This window comes from Rousettus aegyptiacus, unplaced genomic scaffold (assembly GCF_014176215.1).
Source record: "Rousettus aegyptiacus isolate mRouAeg1 unplaced genomic scaffold, mRouAeg1.p scaffold_m13_p_17, whole genome shotgun sequence".
In the NCBI taxonomy this organism is placed as follows: Eukaryota; Metazoa; Chordata; class Mammalia; order Chiroptera; family Pteropodidae; genus Rousettus; species Rousettus aegyptiacus.
The window spans coordinates 18,376,789-18,393,031 of NW_023416292.1; the positions used below are offsets into that span (position 1 = coordinate 18,376,789).

The following is a 16,243-nucleotide window of genomic DNA, read 5'->3' on the forward strand; positions in this document are numbered from 1 at the left end:
GCAGTCCCCTACTTCCCTCCCAGCGACCCCACTGACAAAAGGCGTGAGGGTGGGGAATTACCTGAGGTCCGGGCGTGTGGTGCCCACAACACCGTCTGCTGGTCAAACTTCCCAGCACAGGATTGTGTGTCAAAGGGGCAGCGAACCACGCGGCATCAGTGTAACCGACAGATGGTCCCCGAGCAGGAACTAGCGAGCTGTCTGTCCCAGGGCGAGTCATCTATGCTCCCTAGGTTTCCGTTTCCTCATGGTCATGTAAATGCAGAGGGATGGAACCCATCAGAGGCTTTCCTGTGTGCTCAGAGTCAGAGCAACGAGCCCCATTTCCCGCCACTCAACAGGCTTCTTGGAGGATTTGAAAGTGAAAATACCTATTTAAGGTCCATTAGAATAAAAATGATGGGTGACATTAATCCGAGATGTTAAGAAAGTGCCTCCAGAGTTGCTATAATGTGTCCCAACTAGGGCAGTCTACCTAGTACCCTCGTTCAGACTGTCTAATATCAACTCTTTTGCCTTATAAAAGAGAATTTAATGGCAGTTGTTATCATTCTTATTAGCTACTCTTCACAGTCTTTCTATTCAGAGCCCAACTGGCTACACAATAATTTTCGAAAGCCTCTCTGGATCTCATTAAGGTTAAATTTTAACAAATAAAATCTCTAGTGATTTTTAAGGGCTGTTTTAAGATTTTACGTAGAAAGATTTTATTCTGGTAGCTGACTGTGTTCCAACAGTCATTTTTCTGGGATTAATTTTAACAAAACCATACCTGACTCATTCTGGATGAGTATATAAACCATCCCCAGCCTTCAAGAACATCTATTCTCAAGTGTCAAATTTGGAAACAGCCAAAACAAAAATCAAGAGAAGCCTGAATAAGATATGAATATTTTTCTATTTGTGCTCTCCCCAAATACAGCAAAGCGAAGGAGTTTCACTGTGGGAGTAATATTTTGTTACCCACCAGTCAAAGCAGCAAACGCATTAAAAACGATCACGCATCATTAAAAAATGATCACGCATCATTAAAAAATTATCTCACCTCACAAGAGTGGCTGTAAAGGGCCTTTTCCCAGGCCTCAGGTTCTACTTGGTGCACATTCTCATCACAACAGCCATAAAACCAAGATGCGATGGAAGGAAGGAAATATCACCAGGACACAAACAAGGTCTACAGGGCGGAAAGGTCTTCTGCGTCCCCCACGTGGACAGGTGGCGCCCCATAGACACTCTGCTCTTCTGTCCCAGTGGCCCCTGTCCAATCACTCACAAATATCTTTACAGATCTTCCCGACTCATGGTTAAGGGATCTTCACAAAGCGTTCAAGGCCAATAAGAAAGTCAAAATTCTACAAGTATTTTCCTAATCACAGAAAACCAGAATTCCAAGTAGCTTTCTATTTACACTTAGTAGTGCATATCATAAAACCCAACGATAAAATCAGAGGAGCATGAGAAACCACAGACGCATCAATGGAAGAAAGCTTTTCAGAATATTTTGGATTTCAGCATAGTCCGGTAACACACACTGAGTTTTTACAAAGGGAAAAGAACAAACAGTAAACGATAAGCAAAATCTTAGTTCTCTTTAAAATCATGCAAAGGTAAATAAAGAAACCCATTATTCTTGTGTCAAATTCCAGCCATTCAGCTCATTATCTTTCCTATCTTTCGTAGCAATTGCTAGGAAAATTCAAAACCTCAGAAAACACAGATCCTTTAAAAAAAAAAATCTCTAAAGTTAAACTAAAAAAAAACACTGGGACATAAATACTTGCTTGACAGTCATACCGGGTGTCTAACTTCCTCATCTGCATCTCACTACAAAGAATGAGGGTGAGGTAGATTCCAGACCTTGGAAGTGTAGCTGCAGCTCTTTCAGGATTCAGCTTTTACCTCATTTGTAACTCTAAGTCACAAGGCCAACGGTTAAAAACAAGACAACAGGCCCAAAATGGAGCTGCTGATGCTAAGCCCCACATCACCAAACAGAGACTTCATTAAAAAGTTCCGGCTCTCCCATACATGGAATCTTAAATCAGTCAGTCAGGAATCCATCGATCGCCTGATCAGCCCTAGTAGGTCATCTGCCTGACAGAGCCCAGCCATTCCCAGAAGAAAAGCGACCTTGCAATCGCCAGTCCGCATTTTTGCCTGATAGAAATTCCTCGTCCCCACTCCCTTCTGCCTATAAATCCCTCCTTTTTCGTAGAGCTCCCTGGAGCTCCTTTCTATCTGCTAGGTTGGATGCTGCCGGATTCATGAATCCTTAAAGAAAGCCCGTAAGATCTTTTAAATTGACTCGGTCAATTTTGTTTTTAAACACGACACGTTCACTTAAACTTTACCTAACCAAAAATAACTGTTTCAAAGGCTCCGAAGCACTCGCTGATGTCTGCCGTCACTCGAAACGAGGCCGGTTTCGTTTTGAGTCATGCTTCATCTTGTCTCATTCCGGGCAGAACACACATCTGAACTGTAATTACAAACAACTGTACCCAATTTCTAAAGCATTCAAGTAATTTTTTTTTCAAGTTTTAGTAAAAACCAAATCCAACCATTCCACATGGATATTGTAGATTCATTTTTTTCACAAGATCAGAAGGTTGGTTTGGGGAACGGCAAAAAAGTGTGAGTTCATTTTCATTCACGTGCTCATTTGTCTCAAGTCCTTCCTGGGGGCTGGTGAGCCAGGCTGGAATCCTTCACTTCCCTTTCCAGTGGGTCACATACAGACAGTGATGGACTCGGCGAAAATCCTGCAGCTAAAATTTGATGAATTTGGTGGCATGTGAATTATATCTCAATTTAAAAAAACCAACATGCCTGTTATGTGCAGAGGGGGTGCTTTCAAAATTTGTAATATAGTAACATATAATCTAGTTTTAATAATGACTAATACATACTAAAAATTCTTTTGAATAACAATAATAGCAGCTAATCTTTAGTAAGCACTCGCTATATCCTAGACATAGAATCTCATTTAATCTTCACAATGAATTAATGAGCTAGGTACTACAATTATCTCTATCGTACGGAGAGCATTTCGTTAATGTTAGTTGCTGTTATTATCAATATTAATAAAAATAATGTCTAGAGGGGCAAGACCATCTGCCTAAAATTGAAGAGAAGATGGAGCGGTAACCTTTAGAAATGAGACGAGGCTGCTCTTGGTATGGAATGAATACAGGTAATGCTTCCGCTTCCTCTCGCCTCATCCGATTAATAAAAATCCAGGAGAGAGAAATAAAAGGTGTCCCACAGCTCCAACCCTCTACCAGCTTTCCCCAAACAATTCGAGCTTTCTCGATTGGCTTTATTTGGGAGCAATCTGGTAACTTGCAAGGGTCCTCAGGCCAGAAATCATTGAGACAGGTCGGAGGAGGTAAAAGGCTGACAATGTGGGGGTGGGAGGGGATCGCCTCCAGCTGAGCTGTCCTCTCCAGTTTCCTGAGGACAATGCAAACAGTTTAATTAATTACCTCCTATCAAATCGAACAATTGTGACAAGAACTGAGAACAGAGCGAGCATTTGTTGTATAATAATGATATTCATCTGTTGTAACCTGATCAACAAAACACGGTTACCATGGGCTAGCTTGTGGAAATACATAATCCTTCTTTATAATTGTATTACAGAACGATTTTCCCACTGTTCATTTGTCTCTTAGAGTCCAAAGAAATATCCTGTGCAGTGGTTAACAGTAGCAGCTTATCTGGAAGCTTCGAGCTGACCAGTGAAGCTGTAATCCACTTCATTTCAGATTATCAATTGTGCTGGATTAAGGGGTGAAGGGGGAGGGGCGCGGAAGTAACACATTGCACATCTACCGCAACGGGTGTGGCTTTGAGGACATTGCTTCAGTTAGTGTTTACAACAATGCTATGAGGCTGGTTTTATGATCCCCATTTTATAGAAGAGAAAACCACTGCCTTAAGGGTTTAAGTAATTCAAGGTCACATCACCCCTAAATCAGAGCCACGTGGTCACAGAGGCGCTGGGTGTTTTCTCCGCCTACGACGGGTTCGTCGTAAGACAAATGCAAGGGAGAAGGAAGTAGATTCTACTCTGAGATGCTGAAACAGATGCTTTTAAATTTCTAAAGCTGGACTCAGTATTTCTGTTCTCTTATATATTGCTTTTAATATTATATCCTTGTATATTGAAAATATGAACTAAAAACTCATACTGCACCTAACAGTATTATTTACAAGGCGTTTGCAAATATAATGAAAAAGAAAAGACTGAAGGCAAACCACTGACAAGAGCGGTATTAACAGTCGCTGTAAGAGAAAAACGTCCTGCGGACTGAGGGGCAGCGCTCCCGAACGGTCTGCCAGTGGTGGCTTCCATGATGCGGGCTTTGAGTTTGCTTTAAGAGCAATAGAAAAATAAGAAAAGGTTCTTAACAATTTTTTAACAGGGGTCATAGCGGCAGCTGTGGCAATGCCTAGAGTATTCTAATTTCATTCATTTCAATCAGAGTTTATTTTTATGTTCGATCTAAAATATTTCCCCCAAAAGTGGTCATTTCAGGTTTACGAATTGTCACAAAGTATCATCATAGAGTACATCTCTCCAATATCACGAAGATCGTAAAAATAGCTAAAATCCTTATGCGTTAATTACTCTTCAAATTAAACATCAACCTAGGAGATAATATTCATGCCTACGCAACTGGCCATGAGTTTACTTTCAGTCACAAATTCCAATTTGATCACTACCCTTTAGGGTGTCCTAAAGGACATACATATTCTGTGATACATCTTATTTAAAATGTCCATGTGGGATCTAAGAAGACCTTCAAACATTTAGGTGAAGAAGGCCTGTTTACGAATTAACCAAACATACACAAAAAATGAAAGGCAAAATAAGCAGTTCTCTGTCAATTTCTAAAAACTGCAAGCTACTCATTCCTTATTATGTTGTCCTAATTGTCCTGTATTAAAATCTTCAGTGCAATTCTTAAATAGAAAATCTAAATGTTCGAAATTGCTATAAAGCTATTGTTTTATATTTAAGTTAGTACGCGCTTGTAGAGAATTTTGAGCATGCAATGAAATGTGAGATTATGATTTATAATACTAAAATGACTGACATTTGCTTATTATTAAAATGATGGTACAGGGAAGGAAATATTTATTCTCTGTTCTTCTTTTGGCTGGTCTAATAATTAAATTGACATAAAACAGATTAACAGGAGAAAAAGAACTTTTTAATTATGTACATACAGGGCAGGGTGGGGGGGGGGAGGACATAGATACGGGATTCAAGGGCAAGTTGGGGCTTACATGTCATCCTGAGCTAAGGAATGGGATAAGGGACCAGGGCTTCCAAGGCGAGGAGGGTAATTCACAAGATGATAAGCAGAGCAGATGGTTTGGTAATTAGATGTTTGTCGTGTTACACACAAAAATAATTCAGATAAAAAGTTATCTCTGGATACCCTCTCTCTAGGCCAAGACTCCTATCTAAATTCCTTTAGGTAATAATCAGAGAAGTAAAAGTTTTTCTTGGATCGGCTAGGTCTGGATTGCCTTCAACTTAAGTTGTCTCCATGAGTAAGTGGTACATTTTGGCAAGGTCTGTTTGAACCCTTTCAATGATAGAACAAAAAGCTACTTTAACTAGTTGAGAGTAGAGTGATGTTTACATATTAGCAAAATCAATAAATGATTAGATAGTAAAATTGAATAAAAATACATATTGAATATTAATTTGTAGAGTATTTTAATTTTTGCAAATAATAATTCCTTTCATTTTTCCTTATGGTCAACTGGTTCTTTGACGCTTCACTACTCACTGGTATCTTTATTCCAAAGAGTACCGAAACAGGGACCGAATGGAAATTAATTAGTGGCCAACTGGAAGATGTCATTTCTAATCATCTCTATCAAATGACTAGGCTATTACAATCAGCTAAAATTAAGAGCTAAAATAAATAAGAGTTTCAGTATTGGAAAGTTTCAGTTATCTAATGTTTTATCCATAATTTCAATTTTCTGTTCCCATGTGTAGAGGAGAGCTGCCTAAATCAATGTTTCAGAAAAACTGGCTCATCAGGTTGGCCATATAAACTCAAAACTTAAACGAAAAGTTCTGGATTAAACTTTATAAAGAATAAAATGAATTTCTCATCAGTACTTGGAAACACAGAATTGAAGCATCAATAACTGGCTGCTTTTACTATTTTATTCACTAATAAGAATCTTGTGGGTTTCTTTTTGCCCTGGAAAAGCTGAACAGTAAGATGATCTTGATGCTCACACGTTAATATTCCAAGAGTTTAAAATTCAACCATAACATAGTTTTCGTTCCCTTCTCTCCATTCTTCTCCCGTTATCTCTATACACCGCCCCCCATACACATTTCTGAAAAGAGTATTCTTGTCCTAAACCATGCGACTATTTGGCACATACAATATTTATACCAGATAACTTACTAAGTATACGTTTTTGCATACATCTTTAAACTTAACTCCACTTATTCTACATTGTTCTCTTTACACAACAGTTGGCAATATAAAAGACACATGAACACAGTATACATGGTCTTACCGACCAGTTTAAAAATGAGTCTTATGTTAGCCAATTTAAATAATTCTTTATTATAGTTATACGTTTACCAGTAATTTGATATTGCTTAAAAAACACTTTATGTTAGAATAATATCATACTAAAGATATTCCATTTAAAAAAAAAACCCTCTGATTTGTATAAAGGGTAATTAACCATTATACAAGATGATATCACAGTTCTTTAGTGTGAAAGAAAATGAGCTATAAATTTGCCCAAAGCCTCCGTAAGACAGAATTCTAAAGTGGCCATTTTGTAAAGGAGCGTCATTCATTCCCAGACGACAAACAGTGCCTTTGAAAGCATGCATCGTAGGATCAATGTAGAGGGCATGAGCACTATTGATACAAGTTGCCTGTGCTCCTTTTGTTATTAATATATTTGTGGAAGCGGTCTTTAACTGTATAACACCGCGGAATATAAAGGGAGCGGTAAGCGAGCAAATTTACTGGTATTTTGTCTTTCCCCGAGGGCGGTTAGGCCGAAGCAGAGTGAAGAAAATAAGTCTGAGATTGGAAAGCAATAAATCTCCGAATGTCATAGCAGGAAGACTGAAGCCTCTGACAAGTGAACACGCCAAGGCTAAGTGACAAGAGCCTGACAGGACGTTGCGGTGCTGATAGCACCACCTCCCACGCCAGAGCCCTTAGCTCAGATGACCCTTCTGAGATGCTTGTGAGTCAAGTACCCCAAAAAATAGAACCATTAGAGGTAAACATCAACCATTTCAATTTAATCTCTTACGTAATACCCTCTCTTAAAACTTTAATCCATTTCCTCTCAAGAAAATAGCTACTTGGCATTAAAATTGTAGAATTCTATATTCAGTGATTTAAGAAATATGCCGTTGATAGGGTATTCTGTTGGAAAAAATAACTAAAGCAAATGATAGCTACAGAACAATGTTACAGAACAAGGTTTATGGGAGAAAAGAGACATTCATGTTAAACACACTGTTGTTTTGTTTTGTTTTGTTTTGTTTTGTTTTCTACGAACAGCTCATATATAAATTAACGAAAAAACGCAGAGATAGGAATGAATTCAAAGTGAAACAACTTTCTTTTGATTTTAATGGTCAATAAAGAAATATATAAACTTAAATAAGTCCTTGAAGCTTTTAGTAGATATAGGCTTATTAGTTATTTTGGCGGCTGCTGAGCAGCAGCCTCTTGTGTAGAGCTAAAGCCCACAAAATTCGCAGGTTTTTAGAAAAAGATAAATTGAATGTAAATTTAGGGAATGGCATTTGAAAAACAAAAAAGAAAAAGCATTAACTTGCTAATCAGGCTGTAAGGGATGTTTAGTGACTTCTGCAATAGTGTTTAAACATTTTGTTTTCCATTAGCACCAAATGAGATGGTACTTTAGTACATTAATATTTTAAATTTATTTAAATGGTAATCATTATACTCACCTCTACACTCAACAGCCTAATTATTTTCAATATCTCAAATTAAATCAGATTAGGGTACTCCAAATATTACTACCAACAGTGAAATCCACAGACCTTTCTCTAATATTTATTTCCTTCAAATCCCTACTCAGAGTGTGTCAGAACCCTGGTTTGTATTTAAAATATTTTTTTATCTTAATGTAACACGAAATTAGTAAAGCTTCATGACACTACTGAAACTACCAGATCCCTGGAAAATCTGCTCTTTAGTCAACATTTTGGAAAGACGGCTTTTATGGATTTTACTGTTATCAACTCAATGAGTAAAGAGGAGTGGGTGCTGTTTAATCTGTTAGGTATAATAATGGAAACTCTTTTAGAAAGGAAAAAGGAAAATTACTGTCGAATCTCAACTGTTGTGGCAAAGAAAAGATAGGAAACAGAATACAGTTCTATCATTTCGAGGACTCGGGGAAAATTGCTCACTCAACCCTGCACTTCTCCCCTCCCTCATTTTTTTTTAATTAATTTTTTTATGGTGACGCTGGTGAACGAAACCCAGTGAGTTTCAACTGCGCACTTTAACAGTAAGGCATGTATATATGCACACTGTGTGTTCACCTCTCATCGTTAGACTTCTTTCTGTCCTCCCTCTTTTAATATCACGTCGCCAAGTTGTATAAATGCAGTGGGGTTGCAAGTGCCAGTCCTCTTATTCACAGCCCTGAGTTTTCTTAGAGTCCACACTGAGCGAAGCCTGAGGCGGAGCCTTCAATAAATGAGCCAATGGAAAGAAGCTACAAGTGTGATGACTATCTTCATGGAGGAGAAGGAAGTGGCTCGTGTCCGGGTTGTAATCGTGCTCGGTGTTGGTTCTGCAACCGAAACACCATGTGAACTTAGAGAGGCAGCTTCTTATCTGTGGTAAAACAACAGCATTGGACTAAATAACTGGTTGGGTCGATTTTGTTTGAACAGTCCAGGACTCCATTTTGAAGCATGCTCGTATATAAGAATCGTTACCTATGAAAGAATCACTCGCCTTTAAACCTGCTCAGATGGGACACTCCGTACTAGTTAACTAGATCTTTTCAGTGTTTTTTCTTTTTGTTTTCCCATAGTAATAACATTTCTTTAGATCAAACTCAAGAATCCACTGTGAAAATCTGATTGTCCGGATACGAATAAAAAGCAAAGAAACAGCAAGCCGTTTGCAATGATGTGCATGGCTAGGATACGAGTTTTAATGATCTCTGTTGTGTTTTCAAGACCTACCAGAATTAAACGTGAGTGGACACTCCAAACTGCAGAACCCTTACGCTGAGTCATAGAGTCACACGTAGGACACTTTCTCGAACTTGGCACTATTAATATTTTGGCATGGATAATTGTTTTTGTTGCAGGAAGCTGCCATAAGCATTTTACGATGTTCTACACCATCGCTGGCCTCCGCACTCTAGATACCAGCAGTACCCCCCCCCCAAATTTCCAAACATTGCCAAATGTCCCCTGGGGGTGGGGGGCAAAACTGCCCTAAATTGAGAATCATGGATATATAGTAAATTGAAATTATAGAGAGGTGGTGTTTTTGTTTTTGTTTTTAATCCCAAATTGACCTCTAACCATTAGACTTTTAAAACTAACTTCTGTTTTCAGGCCCTAGTGATGTTGCCTTAGATCCTACTAAAAAACTATCAATAATTGAGTTGTTGATTAATATCTGTAAAGGACTTTTCTTTTTTTTTTTTTTTTTACTTTGACAGGGTCTTTGGTTCATAGATTACAGCTAGAACATTTAAATATTCTTTTTTGTTTGTTTTTTAGCTTTTTGAGGCATAAGTGACCCCCCAGAAAAAGTGCATATTTAGGGTATACAACTTGATGCTCTGGTATTAAATATTCTTAAAATTAGAAAACCACAAATCAGTTACTGACAGATCACCTGTAGGATCTCATTTTTATAGGTTTTGCTGATGTATCAGTGTTAACTATTTTTATGCTGGAATATATATTACTCGACTTCATCTGTCAGTTTCATAAAGTAGTGTCCACGAATTTCAGAGACAGGAGGGTTCTAGAAAGTTTTCAGATTCTTATGTTTCCGAAGGGGACCAGAATACAGCACCCAATATATGCCGCTTTGACACAAGGATTATTTTGAGCTGAAGGCAACTGAGAAACAGACACGGGAATTCTCTGCCTTCTCTTTACCTGCCTAAAAGCAGGGCATAAACTCCCCTTTTGCAAAGACATTTCTATTGGTAAAGATGCCCCCTCTATCAACCTTATCTCTCAGTGTCCCCCATACATTTCCCAGTCACCTTCCCGCACTGCACCCCGCCCACCCCCCCAGCAGCCCCAACCGCCTTTTCCTTCATTTAGCCATCTCTCCACAATGTGTCGCCCTTTGTTAAAATGGCAAACAAGTCCCCCGATCTGACGACCTCTTTGGGTTTTCATTTCCACGCTGTGTAGTCTCCATTCATGTAAAAATATTAACACCAATAAACAAACAAATAAACAAAAACCACCCTGTGCCTTTTCTCCTGTTAAGCTGCTTTTTGCCGGTTTAATTCACAGGTGGCCAGAAACCCAACCTGAGCGGGTAGACGAAAAGTCATCCCCTCTACGTCTCTAACTCATGATTTATTGATGAATTTATCATCAAAAAGATGGCAATTATATTTACTCATAAACATAAATTACCACGGGTTCACAGAGTGTTGGCGTGGACCTTACAGATTATTATCTGGTTCCTGATTTACAGTTGAAAAAAACAAAGCCTAGGGTTTAGGCAACTGAAAAAAGCAAAAATATATTACATTTTTAAAAAGTGAAGGGAAGATGAAGGAAGCATAAGAAGGAAGAAGAAACAAAGCCAAGAGGGAGCTAAGCGATCCCTTTAGTGGGGTGTGGCAGGGTGTGACAAACCAGAGCCTCAGAAAGTGCACTTCTCAGTCCTGGGGGTCCATGTGAACGAGAGCTAGAGAAGCAAGGGGTGTGCCCGTGCAGCTCTGACCACTCAGCGCTTCTGATCGAGGGTGAAAAGGGGGTGCAGACCTGGAAAAGCAGGTGACGGGGGCAGACAGAACCTCGTGCGCAGCGGTGGGCAGAGCCTCCCTGGGCAGTGGTGGGCGGAGCCTCCCTGGGGAGTCGTGGGCGGAGCCTCCCTGGGCAGTGGTGGGCGGAGCCTCCCTGGGCAGTGGTGGGCGGAGCCTCCCTGGGCAGTGGTGGGCTTCTATGTTGATGTGTTATACCATTCGATTAACCTGCTTTGGTGTTATTTGGTGGGTGTGGGTGGGAAAAATGGTGTGTTTATCCTGGGGCTTTTTAATCTAAAGGTATAACTTAAAAATATAAAAACTAGGGAAGTAAAAGGTAGATCCAGTAAAACATAGTGGCTGTCCATTGGTTGCTTCTGTTCAAGTTTTAACTTGTATTTTAAATCTGTTCAGGTATTCCAATATATAATTATTTAGTTAGATCTGGACTCATTTGGATAGAAACAAAGCTATACAATATTTTTAAATTAAGAGCACAAATTATCTTCCCATTTATACCGGCCTCTTAATGAACATTATGTTCTGTTAGTACAAACAAATAAAACTGGGTCACTGCATGGACATCGAAACCAGTAAAAACAGGTTTAAAAACAACACAAATCAAATACTAAAAGGCAGTTGATAGAACTTCACTTTTTTAAGATATATCAGTGAAATTCAAAAGAATGTACAGTTACCGAGTATTTCCTATGTACAGAGCAGAGAGCTAAACACTGGGGTACCAGGATGAAAAACTCAAGGGACCCAGATTTGTACCAATAGACTGCAGGAAGAAAATGGAAGAAATTTCTACACATAATGAAAATAAATGTGTTAGTCCCTTATTCCCCATGAACACACAAATACCTTTTAATCCTAGTTTGTCTTAAAATGTCTTTCATTTGAACCTTTCTTTTTAGTGCTTTTATCACTCTCTCTTTCTCAAGAACTTGTATCTTTGTTTAACAGGTGCAGAAAGCAAGGCCCACAGAAGGAATGTGTGCTCAGGATTCTGGGAAACCAGGGTGGAATTCTGACTCATACAACCACGAAAGAAACGCGCAGGCCCCTGGGGTCCCTCGCTCCACCATGGATCGGAGCTGTTCGGTGGTAAAGTTGAAATGCGAAACTGCCCTCCGGACTCTTAAGCCAGGGCCTGACGGAAGCAAACGCCCGTCTTGCCTTTGGCCTGTGTACAGGGCAGCCTTTCCCAATCTTCCGCAGAGCACAGCGAAACTGACGGGCAACGAAGGTGGGCATCGGCTTCCTCCAGCACCGCACACACCGCAGAAGTTTCGGGCCTGAGCGGGACCGTCAAGAGTGGTCCACGGTGCTCCCTGGTTGGTTCTGACTTGCTATAGACTCCCAAAACAAGGCCAGAAACGGATTTGTCTCTATCATTAAAACATGCGACCTAGACTCAGTGACGCCCCATATTTAATATAAAATCGGATTCCCCTCAAAATATGATTTTAGGTCATTTATTCTCTTTATTGAGAGCATCGGACCTTCAAAAGGGTTGGGATAGGGAAGGAAGAGGAGATATTTAAAAATATATATATGTTTAGAAAAGAAGCATTTACATTGAGTATTGCAGTTAGAATTTTTAATAGGCAAGAAGTTTCATTTCAAATCACTGGTGGAATCTATAAATACATCGCCCATTTCCTGGTTGCTCAGGCCACTAAGGGTCTAATCTATTTCCTGAGCTGAAACTAGCTAATGGAAAAATATTTAGAAGGTAATCATCTAGTGAGATGGGCATTTGGCATCCATTCACCCAAAACACATTCTTGGTCATAATTCCCTTCTGTAATTTATACAGTTTCTAAAGGCATAAGCTCACTTTTACAATGAAAGGTCTTTGCTAGGAAAACATGTAAGGCTACCTACCCCTTCTCTATCCCTAAGGTTTGATGGAAGACTGAATTACCTCCTCCCTTCTCTCAGGAGGAGTCACGACAGACCAGTGTGACAAACACTGGGAGAGTATGTCTAAGGGGCTAATGCGCTGGCCAAAGACTCGGAAGGGCATGTTCTGATTTCGGGGCGTCCCACCAGGGGTATGCACATCTTCTGACACATTTTAATCTCTCTCAATAGTTGTACCATGAGAGCGCCCATGACATATGTGATAGGATGCATCAAGGAAGAAAAGAAGTCCCAGAATATTCCAACAAGTGCTGCCGTATGAGTGACTCCACACTGCAGAACTGCCCGGGCAGCTCAGAGAATTGTGAGCGACGTTGCTGTTGTAAACCAGTAAGTTTGGGGATGGTTTGCTGTGTAGCAATGGACAACGGGTACAATGTGTAAATGTAAATATGCAGAAATGCTATTGACATTTTTTAAGTTTAACTTATGAAGAATAAAATCTAATTGATAATTAGAAAATAAAGAGTATTTTATACCAACATACAAAACGTGATTATACCTTCATAAAGAAGGAACAAACCAGTCTATTATTTGAGGTCTATATCAGCAGTCTTTTGATTATAAACTCTATTAACTTAACATTCTACCCCATTTAGAAAGGCCATGGCATATTCACGTTAGCCTCAGTTCTTTCAATGCAGTTATTTTTACCATAGACAACTAATAGTTTACGCAAATGAAACTTGAAAAATCTTTTGGTATTCTAAAATCATTAAATAATGATCTGAAAATTTTAGGTTAAATCCTAGTTAAAGAAAAGGTTACTCATAGCATCAAGAAGAAAGCTGACCTTCTACTCAAGTCATAAACGTCTAGAAAAATGGAAAATTCACGAATTTATATTTCATGATCCCTCTACTCTACACAGTATGACAGACACCCGTTTCAGACGTGGCATGCAGACCTAGGAACTCAGCCATTTCACTCTTCCGTAAGAAGATACCGGAGTATCATTCAGTGCAGCACATGAGGGGTTTCTGTTTGTTTCCCAAAGTATTTTCGGGAAGGATTTAAAGCTCAGTGTTCCTCATCTCCACTGAACAACATTCATTAACCGAATAAATATTTAACGAGTGACTCTCTGACCCAGCGACTGTGCTACGTGCTGGGCCAGGCTCAGGCACCCAGGGAGGAGCAAGGTGGAGCCAACCCCCAAGGAAGCCACGATGAGAGAAGCATGCAGAGGAAATCCCCCGCCAGCCGGCCGGCGGTACAGGTGGAGGGTGAAGCTGCGGAGAAAAATACGAGCTTTTTATACGATCTAAGAGTTTAGGAGAAAGTGGGGGAAATCGGGGCGCTGACAGACGCAGGAAGTGCCAGGTGTTGCCAGATGCTGGAGGAGCCGCTCCGGGCGGCCGGGTGAGGGTCTTTCCAGGGGACAGGCTTTTCAGAGAAGCTGGCGTGCTGCTGACTGCGACGAGAAAGCCCTTGGTGTGGAATGAACTGCGTGTCTCCCAACTTCGTATTTGAAGCCCTAACCCCCAGCACCTCGGAATATAACTGTATTTGGGGATCAGGCCTTTGAGGAGATAATTGAGTTAACATGGGGCCCCTAGGGTGGGTCCGAATCCCATATGCCTGGTGCCCGTTTCGGAAGAGAAGATTAGGGCACAGCCCGCAGGGAGGACGACCTGTGACGCGGTGAGAGGCGCCCTCTGCTAGACGAGCGGAGGGGTCTCCGGAGAAACCCACTGTCGGCACCTTGATCCTGGACTTTACCCTCCAGAGCCGTGAGACAAGACACTGCTGCTGTGTAAGCCACACGGTCTGAGGTACGACAACGACAGCAGACTAGCACAGGCGTGAGACCGGGGCGACGTGAGGCCCAGAAAAAACGGTCCAGTCTCCTTAGGATCCTAACACGTCGAGCGGCTCCAGCGTGAGGCGAGAGTGAGGGGGCAGTGCGGGGATCCTGGGGGTGCGGGCTCGCGGAGGGCGCTGTAGTACCTGAGAAAGAGTGCGCGAAGCCCCGCGCAGAAAACACTGACCCGTTCTAGAAGCTTCCTCTAGCCCAAATGGCCCGCACTCCGGCTAAGATTTAGCACCTCTTTGTGTGATCTATAGTCCAAGATTCCCTCCCGTAATAACGATGATGATGATCATAACGATGATGACGACGACAATGATGATGATGATAAGAACAACAATAATAAAATAGCAAGTATTTGAAAGGTATTTTGTGAACTACCTATCATAGCGCTTTGGGGAGAAAGTGGTACAGGGAAACGGGAAAATTCTAGACACTCTAGAGGGAAGGAATGGCTCCCTCCCATAGGCGGTCGCAAGCCAGGGGAACTGGCAGCAGGAAAGGCCTGCCCGTTTCATCGCAGCTCGCGGCCACAGCAAGGAACCTGACTCCCCACTCCACGGCTTGTTCGCCTTCAAGTGGAGCTTCAGGAAACTTGACAAAGGGCAGACGGAGTTATGTGAATAACACTCAAAATGGTTCACTATCTTTTTTAGGTTGCTATTCTCATTTACATGTTGTTTCCCCCATTTCGAAAGGTAAGAATTTTTTGCGGGGTGAGGGGGAGAATGTGAGAAAAGGGCATAATAGTCAAGTAAGTGAGTTCTCCAGAATATCAATTAGATTGGTATTTGGCAGCTAAATGATAAATGAGTCCATGAGCTGGAGAGACAGGAATATGAATAGCAAAGTAAATATAATTACACTTCACACTCCCCAGAGCAGAGGCGCTGCCATGTGAAACAGGCTGAAGTGTGTGGATCATGAAGTCCCCCGGATCCGATGGCCCAGCCTTCCCAACCCGACCTATTCTGAACATCCGAGACATTTAAATTTATTTTATCACTACCTTCAAACACAAAATTAAATTATTTCTAGCAAGCAGTACCAAGGGCATCGTATCTATTTTCTTGTCTAATCGGATCCCCAAACACGATAGGTGAGACACACTTTAAATATAGTCTTTAATATGAATTCAAATAGTAAAAAAAAAAAAAAAAATACAAAGAACTGTGGGCCTCATAAATAGTTGAGGGAAAAATATCTACTACCACTGTTTTCAAACAGTGAAGATGAGTTCTCACTTTCTTCTCCAACACGGATACACATAAATCATAAAAGGTAATTGGCAAATGCTGCAGAAAGGTATATGAAATATGAAAACTCCCACTCAAAAGCACAACCATTAGTCTTGCTAAGACCCTAGAAACTGCTGAGAGTGAATTATCTGCAGGGGATAAAGTCTGAAGGGAGAGAAACTACTAGTAGCACAGCAGTTCTGGGGTGTTCTTTCGTTGTTAACTCTACGTGGGAAACCTGAGCCTGAAC

General features: G+C 40.7%; 1 protein-coding gene across 14 annotated transcripts in view; it reads right to left on the reverse strand.

The window, feature by feature from the left end:
• Positions 1-16,243, reverse strand: part of RABGAP1L (RAB GTPase activating protein 1 like) — a 376,617-nt gene that overhangs the window by 64,200 nt on the left and 296,174 nt on the right. The window contains exon 1 of one of the 14 annotated variants that reach the window (XM_016154399.2): positions 62-3,975. The exons of 9 other annotated variants lie outside the window; for them this stretch is intronic. In XM_016154399.2, the coding sequence (XP_016009885.1) occupies positions 62-220 (159 nt within the window). In that variant the 5' untranslated portion in view covers positions 221-3,975. Of the gene's footprint in view, positions 1-61; positions 3,976-16,243 lie in introns of those variants that run through there. 4 more of the 14 variants (XM_036234601.1, XM_036234600.1, XM_016154404.2 and 1 more) reach the window with 4 other exon arrangements.